Source organism: Nomascus leucogenys, chromosome 21 (assembly GCF_006542625.1).
Source record: "Nomascus leucogenys isolate Asia chromosome 21, Asia_NLE_v1, whole genome shotgun sequence".
In the NCBI taxonomy this organism is placed as follows: domain Eukaryota; kingdom Metazoa; phylum Chordata; class Mammalia; order Primates; family Hylobatidae; genus Nomascus; species Nomascus leucogenys.
Window position 1 is genome coordinate 45106560 of NC_044401.1, and position 16105 is coordinate 45122664.

The 16105-nt window shown below is 44.5% G+C and overlaps 1 protein-coding gene across 20 annotated transcripts in view; it reads left to right on the forward strand.

Moving 5' to 3' along the window:
- KALRN (kalirin RhoGEF kinase) overlaps positions 1 to 16105 on the forward strand; it is a 694786-nt gene that overhangs the window by 442643 nt on the left and 236038 nt on the right. For all 20 annotated transcript variants that reach the window (XM_030802195.1, XM_030802198.1, XM_030802200.1 and 17 more), the window contains exons 28-32: positions 4459 to 4551; positions 9856 to 9967; positions 12331 to 12521; positions 12960 to 13061; positions 14378 to 14520. In XM_030802195.1, the coding sequence (XP_030658055.1) occupies positions 4459 to 4551; positions 9856 to 9967; positions 12331 to 12521; positions 12960 to 13061; positions 14378 to 14520 (641 nt within the window). The remainder of the gene's footprint in view (positions 1 to 4458; positions 4552 to 9855; positions 9968 to 12330; positions 12522 to 12959; positions 13062 to 14377; positions 14521 to 16105) is intronic.

The following is a 16105-nucleotide window of genomic DNA, read 5'->3' on the forward strand; positions in this document are numbered from 1 at the left end:
ATCCATGTGCCATGTTGTTTTGCTGCACCCATTAACTCGTCATTTAGCATTAGGTATATCTCCTAATGCTGTCCCTCCCCGCTCCCCCCACCCCACAACAGTCCCCGGAGCGTGATGTTCCCCTTCCTGTGTCCGTGAGTTCTCATTGTTCAATTCCCACCTATGAGTGAGAACATGCAGTGTTTGGTTTTTTGTCCTTGCGATAGTTTACTGAGAATGATGTTTTCCAGTTTCATCCATGTCCCTACAAAGGACATGAACTCATCATTTTTTATGGCTGCATAGTATTCCATGGTGTATATGTGCCACATTTTCTTAATCCAGTCTATCGTTGTTGGACATTTGGATTGGTTCCAACTCTTTGCTATTGTGAATAGTGCTGCAATAAACATACGTGTGCGTGTGTCTTTATAGCAGCATGATTTATAGTCCTTTGGGTATATACCAGTAATGGGATGGCTGGGTCAAATGGTATTTCTAGTTCTAGATCCCTGAGGAATCGCCACACTGACTTCCACAATGGTTGAACTAGTTTACAGTCCCACCAACAGTGTAAAAGTGTTCATATTTCTCCACATCCTCTCCAGCACCTGTTGCTTCCTGACTTTTTAATGATGGCCATTCAAACTGGTGTGAGATGGTATCTCACTGTGGTTTTGATTTGCATTTCTGTGATGGCCAGTGATAATGAGCTCTCTCTCTCTTCAAAATTCTTCCTATCCATTAAAGGTCAACTGCTGCTTCCTGCATGAATTCTTTCCTTTGTACTTTGTATCTTTGTTATAGCATTTGTAATGATTTGCCTTTTGGCAGGTGAACAATGCACCTTTCTATTACATCTCCCTTCACCTGTGAGCTCCTTGAGACCTTATGCCTGATTCATATTTGTCACATCTCAGTGCCTGGCACCAGACTGTATTTTCCCTTAGTACTACATACCTTGCATCCCCATTTCTAGCCAATTTCTAGGCTTTGATAAGTCAGATATATCCCCAAATTTCCCACCCTATACCCCATTTCCAACATAGTGCCTAGTGAGCTTCTACATTAGTTGGAAAGACTGATGGAAGCCAGAAAACCAGTCCAGTAGGAGTTCTTCAAGTCTGCGCTGGAAGTGGGGATGGAAGACAGTAAACTCTCCGGATTGCTTTCAAAACTTTCCAAAAGGCATAATCTTTGTGGCTTATTTTCATTCCATCAAAAGAGTTTCCCTAACTTCTACACTTAGAAACCATCTGCCTTAGGCCCTCATTCTATAAATGAGATAAACCCTTAGTAAAGGCAGCCACCTAATATCCATTACTGTAAAGATAACACAGAGAATTAAAGTTCTAGAAAGGTTTACACATTCACATGATCCAGAATTTTTTTTTTTTTTTTTTGAGACGGAGTCTCGCTCTGTTGCCCAGACTGGAGTGCAGTGGCGCAATCTCGGCTCACTGCAAGCTCCGCCTCCTGGGTTCACGCCATTCTCCCGCCTCAGCCTCCCGAGTAGCTGGGACTACAGGCACCCGCCACTGTGCCCGGCTAATTTTTTGTATTTTTAGTAGAGACACGGTTTCACCGTGTTAGCCAGGATGGTCTCAATCTCCTGACCTCGTGATCCACCCACCTCAGCCTCTCAAAGTGCTGGGATTACAGGCGTGAGCTACCACGCCTGGCCGATCCAGAATTTTTGACCCTAAATGTGAGAACAGCATGGGTGTGATGTCTAAGCTTGGTTTGACTGATGTATGCCCCTCCCTCTCTGCTGCCTTCCTCAAGCTGGGCTTTTCATCAGAGAAGGAAGACTGTCAAAGGTGCATTGTTGCTTGTGCTTTCTTGCCAAAGCTCCCAGATAAACTCACAAGGTTCAGTTGCCTGAAGAGAGTCAAGCTGCAGCTGTTTCGCCCATCATCCTCAAACAAGTCTTGTAACTACACACCTCTGGGAAAGAGGCAAATGGTGACAAAATTACTACTTTCTGGGATAGAAATCATTTCTGATAGGCAATGGAATAATTTTTAAAATTATTATTGTCCTCCACCCTTCTTCATAGCCCCATAACAAGTCCTATCTAGTCCATCTTTAAAATATTTCTTTTATTCTTCCCAATGCTTTATTATTCTCACTAATTCTAGCTTAGGGCATGCCCCTACATTGCATACCTGGACCTATTTTAAAATAACAGCTTTATTGAGAGATGATTTCAGATATCATACATTTCATCCATTTAAAGTATGAATTCAGTGTTTTTGTGTGTGTACTCACAGATATGTGCAACCATCCCTTCAGTCAAGTTTAGGGCACTTTTATCACCTCACAAAGCAACCCTGTATCCTTTAGCCATCACCCCCCAGCTCTCCACCACAAACCCTAACCCACAAGCAACCAATGATCTACTTTATGTCTCTACAGGTAGATCTGCCTTGCCTGGACATTTCAAAAAAATTGAGTCATAATACGTGGTCTTTTGTGACTGGCTTCTTTCACTTAGCATAATGTTTTCAGAGTTCATCTGTGTTGTTGCATGCATCAGAACTTCATTTTTTTTTATGTCTAAATAATATTCCATTGTATGAATATTCTACATTTTGTTTTTCCATTTATCAATTCATGGATATTTGGGTTTTTCATGCATAGTTATATATTTTTTATTTCTCTTGAGTATATACCTAGAACTTGAATTGCTGGATCATGTGGTAACTTCAGATCTATACACCTGGGCTTTTGCAATAGCCTCATAAGTTGTCTTTCTGTCTCTATTTCTCCAAGATTTACCCCCCTGTTGCTATTAGGTATATATTACTCTTTCTGAAACATTAGTTTCATCATGCATTTTTTTCTCTTTTTTGTTGTTTTTTTGTTTGTTTGTTTGTTTGTTTTGAGACAGGGTCTCTCTCTGTCATCCAGGCTGAGTGCAGTGGCGTGATCATAGCTCACTGCAGCCTTGACCTCCTGGGCTCAAGTAATCCTCCCACCTCAGCCTCCCAAGTAGCTGGGACTACAGGCACGTGCCACCATACCCAGCTAATTTTTGTATTTTTTGTAGAGATGGCATCTGTCCATGTTGCCCAGGCTGGTCTTGAACTACTAGACGCAAGTGATCCTGCCACCTGGGATCGCCACCTAGGATCCTGCTGGGATTAAAGGCGTGAGCCACCATGCCCCGCCTGTTTTTTCTCTTCAAGATCTGTGATGCTTTACCATTGAAAAACTTACCATCATATCCTAACTCTTTTCTAACTCAAACCCATCAATGACCCAACCTTGCATATCTAACTGTATTTTTCACTGCTTATAGAAGGTGGGTGTGCATCCTCTGTACCGTTCAGTCATGGTCCTCATCATCATCTAAATGCACAATGATTATTTCATCCAATACATTTTGTATTTGATGTAAGTGAATGTCATCCCTCCAACCTTTTACTTAACCCACCCCCTCTGCCCACCTTACCTCTTAGCCCCAGGTGAGGTTGAGGCCTTAGCTCTACTAACCACCTGGCCACTCCCAACCCCAGTAATCTCTCCCAATTTTTATTGGCTGTACCATTTTCTCTATTGTCCTTTGTTGATCTCCAGTTCATGTGCATTGAGTATTCTCAGCTAGACTGTAAGCTTTTTGAAAGCAGGCACAAAAATGTACCTTTCTCTGACCCTTATTAACCCTAGACTTTGGGGAGTAGAAGATCATTTTGGAGGTAGGATAGAGAGTAGATTAAAAGGAGAGACTAGAAGCACAAACAGCAGTTGGAGACCATGGCCCTAGCCTGGGCATGAGTGATGAGGGTGATGTCCCTCAAAATGGAAAGGAAAGATTTGTCACTAGGGACAACAGAGGAGAAATGACTAAAATTGACTCCATGGTTTCCAGCTTAGGAGACCTGAAGAATGAAGGAGGTGCCATTTATCACAATGAAATATTTATAAGAAATAAAGTGATGACCCTAAGTTGGGATGTGTTAAATTTAAAGAGAAGGATGGTATTAATAAGGGAGATATATCCTTGTGCTATTTGAAGGAGACTGAGGGCAGGGAAACACTCCTCAGGAGCCATCAGAATGGAAGTCAGAGCCTCATTCTCTGCCTTCCCTGTACTCTCATCTCCCCTTTTCGGAACTGATTTCCTTTCACTCCTACTTTATCTCTCCTTACCGTCCGCTGTGTTATTTACCTTATTGCTCTCTTTTCTACTGTTCTTTTTCTCCATTTTTGCTCAATTTCTATTTGTTTCACACACCTGCTTCTTTCCCTAATCCTTCTCCCTTTTTACTCTCTCTCCTATTTTCTCTCTATATGCATCTTGGTCTCTTTTGTTTCTCTTTTTACTCCCCTCTCCCTATCAAAGAACATGTTCTCATACTTGTCTACCTTTATCTCTTTCTTCCTCTCTTCTGACCCCTGCCTCTCTCCTCTCAGAGTTCACACACATGCACACACCCCTCTGTGTCTAATTGCACATTGTTCTCATCCCTGCAGGAGATACAGCAGCGGCATGGTCTGGCCAACTCCATCTCTTCCTACCTAATTAAACCTGTCCAAAGGATCACCAAATATCAACTGCTCCTGAAGGTACCTCCCCTCCCCTCCACATCCTCCTCCACTGCCTACTGCCTAGGGCAAGGGAGTCCCAGCTTTGGCCCCTAAGGATGGGAATGCTTCCACCTGAAGACCTTTCTTCTACCTAGAGCAGAACTTCAGCCCACACTGGCATTGCTGTCCTATCCCATGGAAATCCAGATGCCTACTTTAAGGCAGAAGGGGGAGAAAAGGGAGCAGGAATAAGTTGTGACTATTTTCTCATCACCTACCACTGCACAACTTTTAGCAATTGCCTTCTCAGGCACTGACTGGCTCCTAGAGGCTTTCTTGTCCCTCCTTACAGAAGCAGATTCCTCCTGGTAGCCCCTGCTTTTGATGAAATCAAGAGTCAGAGTCTTGCCAGGCACAGTGGCTCATGCCTATAATCCCAGCACTTTGGGAGGCTGAGGTGGGCAGATCATTTGGGGCCAGGAGTTTGAGACCAGCCTGGCCAACATGGCGAAACTCCATCTCTACTAAAAATACAAAAAATTAGCCAGGCGTGGTGGTGTGCACCTGTAATCCCAGTTACTCAGGAGGCTGAGGCAAGAGAATCACTTGAACCCAGGAGGTGGAGGTTGCAGTGATCCGAGATCGTGTCACTGAACTCCAGCCTGGGTGACAGAGTGAGACACAGTCTCAAAAAAATAAGAATAATAATAAATAAAAGGTCAAAGTCCTAAGGGCAGTGCCAGTTTACATGGGTAGTCGAGGCCAGGGTGGCACCTACCATTGTCTGTGTTTGTCAAGACGATGAGGATTTTAAGGTAAAATAGTCAAAGGGTACACATTAAAACACAGGGGTATTCTTATATCTGTAGGTTCTCGCATGTTAGGGGTTCTTCTGGAGCCAACCAAGAGATTTGGATTTTCCTTCAAAATCTTTTCTTTAAAAGTTAAATAACCAAGTATGCAAAACACTAAGTAATTTGGGTTTATCTTTCTCATATAAGAATGCATTGATACATTGAAAATAATGTCATTTCCACAGAAAGCCTGGGGAATTGACACAAGTAGTTAAATAACCCCCATCTATATTAATTCCTAAAGTTTAGGGGTAGAGTTTTCCCTCGTTTGAAGTATCCTGCTGGTTGCTCCTTTAATGCAAAGATAAAGGGATAGTAGGGGACATGTTATAAGTACATTGTGTAATTTCAGAGAAAATCTGATGTAATTCAGCTCATGTTTAAAGATGCCTGCAAAAACTTGCATAATCCCATTTCACTGAACCTGAAAACCAGTCTAATTTTAAATCCGCCATTCTAGTCACACTGGAGTGAGTCCACCATTCCCAGCCCATGGAATTTCCCTGGCTTAGCACTTGGGGTTCCATGATATGAGAGGCGTGAGGGCAGCAGTGCAGTGAAGGTGCAGGAGCCTGTGCCCTGGTAGGGTTTTCTGTCCTCTGAGTCAGAGTGGAGCCGTGCCACATCATTTCCCTTCAGCCTCATCCCTGCAATTCTTCTCCTTCCTCATCTCCAAGAAGAGGCTACAGGTGTCTGCTTCCAGGACTCCAGCAGAAATGGCTTAAAGTGTTACAACTGGACATCACACCCTCGGCCTTTCCTGAGGACTAGTGTGAGAAAAGAGTGTGCAGCCTCCCCAGCTGTCCTGACAGAACTGCTTTCCCTTCTTTGTTTTTTGAAATTTCTTATATGAAGACACAAGAAATTCTTGTGAGATCTCAGGACAGGGGTGTAGGGAATCCTCTCTCCTGAAAAATGGGTATACTTTCTATCTTTAAATGACAGATGCTTAGGCCATTCTTTACCTGTGGCTATTAGAAAGTTAGCATTGAATTTTGTGGTTGCTTACAGTAGAATCTCCTTAGCCCAGATTTTGTGTATAATTATCGTCTTCTTTCCTATCTCACTTCATGCTTGGCCTTTTAAAATTATTTTTCATGGTCGGGCATGGTGGCTCATGCCTGTATTACCAGCGCTTTGGGAGGCCAAGGCAGGTGGCTTGCTTGAGGTCAAGGGTTCAAGACCAGCCTGGCCAACATGGCGAAACCCCATCTCTACAAAAAATTAGCTGGGCATGGTGGCGTGTGCCTGTAATCCCAGCTGCTCAGGAGGCTGAGGTGTGAGAATTGCTTGAGCCTTGGAGGCAGAGGCTGCAGTGAGCCAATATCATGGCACTGCACTACAGCCTGGGCAACAGGGCGAGACTCCGTCTCAAAAAAAAAAAATGAATAAAATAAAAAATAAAATTATTTTTCTTGTGCTAATAGACTTTTAAAAATTGATTTTTATGGTTTTGAATGTACGTATCCCACCCAAAGGTTGTTCAGGAATTGGTGGGGTTGTCAATTTAAAAAGGAAAAAAAAAAAGGAAAGAAAGACAAACCAATGCTGACTCAACTATCCACACTGCCAGTGTCTTAAATCAACTAAGATGCAGTTCCAAAAGAAATATAACTTTTTACATCTCCCTTTAACTCTGTAAGGTGTAAGCCCCCTAGGATGAATTATGTGGCATAGACAAGGAAGGGAAGTTGAGGATGGAATAGGTTTGTGTTTTGCTGTAGGCAGTTGCAGGAGTGGGCTCTGGACCTTTGTTCTGGAATTGAGTGTTTTAGGAAGAAGTGCCTATAGAGGTAGCTAAGAAGTGAAAAAATAAAGTGGCAGGAATTTGATTGTGAGGAAGTCATAAAATTATTATTATTTTTTTAAGAAAATAGGCTGGGCACAGTGGCTCATGCCTATAATCCCAGCACTTTGGGTGTCCAAGGCGGGTGGATCACTTGAGGTCAGGAGTTTGAGACCAGCCTGACCAATATGGTGAAACTCTGTCTCTACTGAAAATATAAAAATTACTCAGGCATGGTGGTGTGCACCTATAGCCCCAGCTACTTGGGAGGCTGAGACAGGAGAATTGCTTGAACCCAGGAGGCGGAGGTTGCAGTGAGCTGAGATCATGCCACTGCACTCCAGCCTGGGTGACAGAGGGAGACTCTGTCTCAAAAAAAAGAAGATAGTTTTGGTCTTTTTTAAATGTGCTGGTGGCAGAGTGCCTGCTGAGTAAGAGAAAAACAGTTTGTTGAGCTTTTACTATAAATAAATAATATGGGATTTATTTTCATAAAGTCCGTTTTATTTCAAATAAATGTATATTTAATTATCAGTATCCTCTGGGTTCATCACTTCAGGTATGGCGTGAAAGTAGAAACTATGTCAGAGTGCTCAATATTCTTCATGTAAATCTGCTGTGGCTTTACAAAAGGATCCTAAATTAAATGTGGAGCCTTCTCCTTACCATAAAGTATAGCAAGAATCAGGGAAAATGTATTGGCCCAGCTGGTAGATTGGTAGACTTGCTAAATTGTTTTGGGCAGGGGGGGATTAATTCATGTTTTCTGTCACAAACTGAAGCATATTTCTTGTTTTTTCTCTTACGTTTTGCCTCAGGATTTTCTTTGATGATGTATGAAAATAAGATTGAGAAGGTTAAAATAAGGAAAGGGGTGGGAGAATCTGACAACCTTAGGTTGGCAGAAGTAAATACCACTTTCTGAACAAGGATGACATTTTAGCGACTGGAGCCAAGGGCAGAGCTGAGCACTGATCACTTCTCCCTCCCAAACATGTGCTCTAGGGGGCGCACCTCTTCTTTGGACACTCAGAGCTCCCTTATTCCTATGGGAATGTATCCAAGATAACACTAACGATTGAATTTTTAGATCAAACTCTCACTAATTAGATATCTTAGCAAGTATAAAGCTTGACTAATAATTTCAAGGATACAAGTAATTCCAAGGCAGAGGTGACACGGGAAAGGGCCAGGACCACCAGTGCAGCTCCAAGCCTTTTCTTGCAGCATCAGGACATGCTGCGGCCAGATTGATTTACAAAGTATGTAAATTATATATGTCACATTGTATCACTTGCCCTGAAGAGAGCCATTTGGTCATGAAAGATATTCCCTTTTTACTTAGATAGTTGCATAGCTTATGTGACACCTTTCAGAGAGCCAGGCCTCTAAAGCCACAGATTCTAGGATTGTTTACCATAAGAAGCCCCAGACAGACCAGATTTATCCTATTAAAAGCATTTCCTAGATAAGTCCTGTCTTGCTAGCAAGTACCATTAGGTTATTTGTCAAGAGGTCTGTCATTAATGTGTTTATAAGGTTTGAGCTGGTGAACTTCTTTCTTTCTGGGAAAGGCACCTCCACTCAACATGCATCCCCTGCCCCCTCAAGGAGAGAGTATGGTTTGCAGATCTGTTGCTTAACCATTCCCTTCCCAGTGTCAAAGTGAGCAAGATACAGTGACCCTGATAGGAAAAATGAAAAGCCAACATTCTTCTGGTTTGGGCAAAAATCATTCCAAGTGGTCTTATGATTCTCAAGATAGTTGGAAATTATCTTTTCTCCACCAACCAGATACTATATATCTTTTATGGGGATGGTGATGACTGAGTCTCCAATGAGGAAATACAAAAGAAAGGACATGCTTCCCAGCTCCCCAGGAGGTGAAAGAAAGAGGTTATTGCCCCTGGAAGCCTCAATGGGGGACAGAATATAGGAGAGACAGGGTTGATGTGGTGGATAAAGTGCCAGACTTGGATTCAGGAGACCTGGATTCAGGCCCCTGCATAGCCTCCACTGAGTTATATAACCTGAGGAAAATCACTTCATCTCTCTTAATCACACTTACCTCATCTGACAATGAAATAGCCTAGAAGCCCATCTATTGGCCCCAGATTAGGAACTCCTCATCCATATGATCTAAAAATATTTTATTACTCTGGGATGTCATAAGCCTATTAAATCTCCAACCTCAGGTTGTTCCCAGTAGGATGGAAGTCAGCATTCAGACTGTAGAGGCTTGTAAATAAAAGTGGTGTCAGCAGTAAACATGCAGGGATATATGGGTGCTGCATAGCACACTCTTTATCTTCCCTTTATCCTCCTCATTCTTCTCTTTATTCTCTTTATTGGATTATACAATGCTGCACCTCTGTTCATGTGCTTTGCCAGGGTAGTCCCTTCTCTAAGAGGGCAGTCCAGTGACAGAGAATGCCTCAGTTGCTGACTTACAGGTCAAGCCATTTGGAAGTCGGGTTGGATTGAGTTAGTTTGGGCTAGATTGGGCTGAGAATGCTCAGTGTGGGAGAAAAATCGTGGTTGAATTCTTGGAGATAACCCCTTTTACCCCACCTCACTTTCTTTATAGCTCAGAGGGAACCATTACAGAGAGCGAAGCTGGTCTATAATTTCCTTGGTGGGTTAGGTGGTGGGAGGAAGCTGGGGGAGATGGCCCTAATTGTGTCCGGACTTTTTTTTCCTCAGGAACTTTTAACTTGCTGTGAAGAAGGGAAAGGGGAGCTCAAGGATGGCCTGGAGGTGATGCTCAGTGTCCCAAAGAAAGCCAATGATGCCATGCATGTCAGCATGCTGGAAGGTAGCTGTCCTCCCAGCACTGGGGAAGCCTCCTTGCTTCCTTGACACGGGGGAGCTTGCATCATGGGAGGGAAGTGGCATGAAGTTAGACAAGGTGCAAGGCTGGAAGAGAGAAGAAATGACAAGTAGTTACGTAGGCCCTTGTCATGTGAGAGGGGCTCCACAAGGACCAACTTGGCTAGCACCCTGCTTCTAGGAAGGACCAGGCCTAAGCCACTGGAGGTTATGTGGACATGTTGCTGCCCATGAGACAGTCCAGTACAGGCCATCACCCTCACTGTTGGTGTGCTAGAGCCTCCAACCTACAGCAATCTTGTTAGTCTGCATAGCATCTGCGTTACATTGCCTTGATCATCACAATGAATAGAAATCCTGATCACATAAACACACACAGACACACATACACACAAAACATACCATCTTCAGCCTTATGCTCTTTTTTTGTTATTATGGTAAAATATACATAATACGTATAACATAAATTTACCATTTTAACCATTTTTGAATGTACAGTTCGGTGGCATTAAATACATTCACATTCTTGTGCAACCAGCATTTTGTCCTCCTAGAAGGTTAGTAAGTCCAGCCAAACAACTCTGATAAGACTTCAGTCAGCTGAAACTATCTTCTTGAGACCAGAAACCTGTAGAGTAAGATTCCAATAAAGTGCAGAATGAGTGGGCAGAGCAGCCATACTGGGGTGGAATTTGTTAGATGAGTTAAGATTTAACATTTTTTGGGGAGGCCAAGGTGGGGGGATCACCTGAGGTCAGGAGTTCGAGACCAGCCTGGCCAACATGGGGAAACCCTGTCTCTACTAAAAATACAAAAATTAGCCAGGTGTGGTGGCGCATGCCTGTAATCCCAGCTACTCGGGAGGCTGAGGTGTGAGAATCACTTGAACCCAGGAGTCAGAGGTTGCCGTGAGCCGAGATCGCACCACTGCACTCCAGCCTGGGCGATAGAGCGAGACTCCATCTCAAAAAACAAAAACAAACAAACAAAAAAAGACTTAACATTTTTAATGGGTGCTAAAGGAAATGTGGATAGTCTGTTGCAAATATGTAAACACGTGGGCTGTTTTTTTCTCTTCTGGACTCCATCCTACTCCGCCAATACCACCAACACCACCTTGGGAGACTTGATATGGTCTCCATACTTCCTGGACCATCCTTGGCACCAGAAGCCTCAATTCTTAGAGCAAAGGAGCCCTGGCTATTTTCCCTAGGCTGAGCAGGAACCATCTCAACGTATTCCTGTTGACAGTTTCTCCACTCCTTTCCTCTCTGTTTGTACCTTCCCCTCCACCCCACCCTGGAAGTGCCTGCAAGTACCCAGCTCCTCCAGTCTGTCCCTGACCTATGCTCTGGATCCAGCTACTCCATGCATGGTCTGTTTACCAGCAGCAGCAACAGCACCTGGGAGCTTGTCAGAAGTGCACATTCATGGACTCACCCCACACCTACTGAATCAGAATATCTGGGGAGGTTGGAGGGTGGGCAGTAATCTGTGTTTTCACAAGCTCTCCAGGTGATTTTTATGCACACTAAAGTTCGAGAGCCTCTCTTAAAAACTTAAAGTGGTGTAAATATAAACTGTTGAAGGCTTGTGCAAAGTAATCAAAGGGAGGAATTCTAGAAATGGAATATAAGAATTAAGGTAGGCCAGGCACAGTGGCTCATGCCTATAATCCTAGCACTTTGGGAGGCCAAGTGGGGAGGATCACTTGAGCTCAAGACCAGCCTGGGCAACATAGGGAGATCTTGTCTCTACAAAAAATACAAAAATTACCTGGGCATGGTGGCATGTACCTATAGACCTAGCTACTTGGGAAGCTAAGCTGGGAGGATCACTTGAACCTGGGAGTTCAAGGCTGCAGTGACCCATGATCATGCCACTGCAAAAAAAATTAAAAAATAATAGAAGAATTAAGGTAATGAATGACAAATAAAGAGGAGCTGAAGACACTCAGGCAGTGCTTGTACTCAGCCCCACTCATAGCTGCAAGTCAGGCACAGTAGAAAGTTGTGGAGGACAAAGGAGCTATGGGATTTGCTCTTGCAGGAGGCCAACTGTGGGTGTGTGAAGATGTGAGGTTACATAGGACCTTTGCAGGAGATTCCACTAATATTGGTTATGTATATAAAAGACATGGTGCAGGAAGGGGGCAGGAGAGATCTAATTGCAATTCTCAGAGATGTCTATGGAAGTGTTCAGCAGTCTCTGGAGTTAGCAGAGAGAGAAAAACCCTTCAGGAACTGAGGACTAACAATAAGAGAGGCTTTCTCCAAGAGGGGAGTGGAACATGGCCCCCTGACTGTGGCAGTAAAGAAACTCCACAGGGTGGAAATGGATGTTTTTCAGGGTTCGACGAGAACCTGGATGTGCAGGGGGAGTTGATTCTCCAGGATGCCTTTCAAGTGTGGGACCCGAAGTCGCTGATCCGGAAGGGGCGGGAGCGGCACTTGTTCCTCTTTGAGATCTCCTTGGTTTTTAGCAAGGAGATCAAAGATTCTTCAGGACACACGAAATATGTTTACAAGAACAAGCTACTGGTAGGTGGGGCAGGTGGGGTAAGACAAGACTCCCTGCTTTCATAGAACCCATGGGCAGGAAGGGATCTGGACACACTCATCTCATCTCCACCCTGGCCTCCACACCAAAAACATCCTGGACAAATGAAAATGTCTCCTATTTGGAAAGCACCCCACTCACCTCCCACGTCTGCATTGTAGAGTTCACAGTTCTTCTTTCTGTTTGCTTTTAGCACCTCCCTCTTCACCTTCCCTCCCTGGTACCTGCTAATCAGGCACGTGCCTGTAGGTCCTTCCATCCTGGGTAGATGAACAGAATATCCAGTCTGTTAAAGTTTGATTGACAGAAGCCCCTCCCTCGGTCCTCTCCTCTTTGTTGCCTTTCCCTTCCCACCCCAGCCCTAAGTTTCCCCACTGCCCTCCCCTTCCCCGCCTCTCACAGGCATTTCCTGTCTACAGACCTCAGAGCTGGGTGTGACCGAGCACGTGGAGGGCGATCCCTGCAAATTCGCCTTGTGGTCTGGGCGCACCCCATCCTCAGACAATAAAACAGTGCTGAAAGTAAGTACTGCTCTCTGCTAGGCACAAACTGGGGTTGGGGGTAATAGAAGTGGGGGTGGGCAAGTGACACCTAAAAGCTAAGGCCCAGAGACTCTACTGAGCCATGGGCCTCTCTTGGGAATGGCATCATCACATGGGCATTGAGAAGCAAATTCTATCATGAAGGTAGACCCAGAATATCAAAGACGCATGGTCTCCTCCAGTGCATGCACATGTGTGACCAAGAGGGAAGAAAGCAGGGAGTGGCTTTCAGGGCCAGCTCAGCAAGGCCCACTTAAACTGTTTTCTGTCCGTATCTCTTCCTTCAAGTGGCAAGAACAATTGACCCTTTGACAAAAGGCACCTTGATTTGCTCCACATTCATTTGACATTTTTTCCTAAATAGCTTCTGTGTAAAAGGTATAGTGCTTAGTGTGTTGGGGGATAACTATGTATAAGATGTGGACCTTATTCCCTGGGAACCTACATTCTTGAACCCCTACTAAATCACATTAGCATGGGGACCATGCTGATGGAGAGAAATGTCAAGAGGAGGCCTTTCACCAGAAGACGGCCTTGAGGAGTCATTGCAGCTCTCTGGGGCACAGCAGTGATGTTAGCCTGTCTGAGCAGCGATAATGCAGATGATGAAGTTCCCAGCAGTCATTTGCTTGTCAGGAAAGTGCCCATCACCAAGGAAAAAATGGTCCAAACCAGACAAAAGCTTCACACATATTCACTCTGAACTGCCAGCATAGCTGCTACCTGTTGTGAGGCAGAATTACCAGAAAAAAAAATTCTACCAAGACAAATGGGATCATCATAAAATGATAGCAGTGCCTTTAGTTAACAGAGCTTGCCACAAACCCAGGACTGACTTCTAGTCAGTACAAGTCTGTGCAGCCATGCTGGGTGAACATCCTGACATATATCCATACTGATTGGGAAGTAGATGCTGCCCCTCCCAGTGCCCACTAGACTTCCCCAGGATCTAGCAACCCAGGTGTTAATCCCTGTCCCAGGGGGAACTTCCAGATACTGTTCCACCTCCAGGGCAGATATCGGGATTGGTCAGTGCCTTATGAGTTATGAAATACTTTGACAGTTACTCCCATACAAGTAATTCTGCATTGAGTCTTGAGGTCAGAGCACTGTTCTGGGAGTTGGAGAAACCTGTTTCTGGTATTGAAGAGTCATAAGTATGAAATGAGAAATAAACTCCCCAGACATTTGGAATCCTTGAAAATAACAGATGAAGACTGCAGGAGGGTTGAGAACTGTTTTTGGCAAGGTGATGGGAGTTGGGGTTCTCAGTCTTTCTCCCTGTGGCACTCTAGGCCTCCAACATCGAAACCAAGCAGGAGTGGATCAAGAACATTCGAGAAGTGATTCAAGAAAGGATCATTCACCTGAAAGGAGCTTTAAAGGAGCCACTTCAGCTCCCCAAAACACCAGCCAAACAGAGGAACAATAGTAAGAGGTAACCAGCGCCTCTCCCTCCAGCACTGCCTGCCTCACAGGCTTCTGGGTGCGGGAATGGAATGAATCTTTGCTTCTGAAGGGGGATGTGCCCTGCAGGTGGCACTCTCCAGGAAGGCCTGTGAGTTCCACCTAGGATGAGTCATCTGATCTTTAAGCATCTCACTAGTGTCAAATTCAGCAGGGCTTCATTGAGCTCCTCTTATTTGATAAACACTCTGCTAGGTGCTACAAGATAAAAGGAAGTGTAAGATGAGTCGATTCCCTTAAGAGCCATCTAATAGTCGTGTCTCACACATGAAATAGACCAGAAGAACCACCTATAGGGATCATAAATGCTATAAGAATTCAAAGAAAGGGGACTTTAGATAAGCCCTAGAGTGGAGGAACTCTCTGGACTAGTTGGATAGTGAAAGGGCTTTGTGTACTGTAATGTGTGGAGTGGTGGTTTCATTGCAGCTCTTACTGCAACCCCCACAGAGACCTCACCTTCATTCATCTATGATAAGCAATGTCATTGGGCAGAAGAGGACTTGTTTCTTATATCTTTCTGGACGCTTCTGAATCCCAGTTTCCTCTAAACCCGTGGATGACTTCCAAAGTATTTCTTTCCCAAGTCTCCATGTGACACCTACACTTATAATGACTCTCTTGGGGGACAGTTCCAAAGAAAGCATACAAAAACTTCACATACATTTTGAAGAAAAAAAAACGGGGTTCTAGCAGAGATGCTCATTGGTGATAACAGGTTCTTCCCTCCTCCCCTGTACCAGAATGGAATAAATCTGGAGGATTTAGTTGACCCTTAGGCACCAACCAGGACAAGCAGGGTAGGGAGCCATTTCAGGGCCTATGAAGCAGCAGCAGCATTGGTCCTGAGTGAGGTGGTAGCCAAAAGAAGGGTGTGACTAAGGTAGAGAAACCTCCATGGGGCAGAAGCCCCAAGACCTGCATGACCAGGATAAGTTCACCTCCTCAGTGCTGCATGGACGAATTATAACTGCTCTGGGGGAGGGGTCATTTTGATGTCAGTTATCTATGTCCAGAGTCCAGGTAAGGAGGGGGTGGACTAAAGCCTAGCAGTGGAGACATGCCATGCCTCAGGGAATCCCTACTTTAATACAGAAATTAGAAAGGAAACAATTACAAAGAAATGATGGTCTAGGATCATAGCGAAAGAGGATACTCAGGTGAGGCTGACTAGGCTTATTTACCCTGACATAGCCCCTTTTTCCTATAGTAGGAGAGTTTGAGCATTTCTAGAACATGGGAAAGGGCATATCTTGGAAATGCCCCCACCTTTTCTCTGCTCCCAGCTTTTCTTTTGTCCTGTGATGGGTGGGTGAGAAACCTTGGCATACTCTCCAGAGAATAACCAAGCAGTCTATAATTCCATTATCTTGGATTCCTGGATATGGGGACAGTTTATAGAGAAGTTCATTGGTTGGGAAATACTACCCACACTCCTAGGTGGGCTCCCCACATCCCCCAGAAGTGGCTTCATCTGGAGTGGACCAGAAGGGCCCACCATGGACCAGAATAGCGGGAAGCAGAAAGTGCAGCCAGCTCTCAACTGTCTACACATG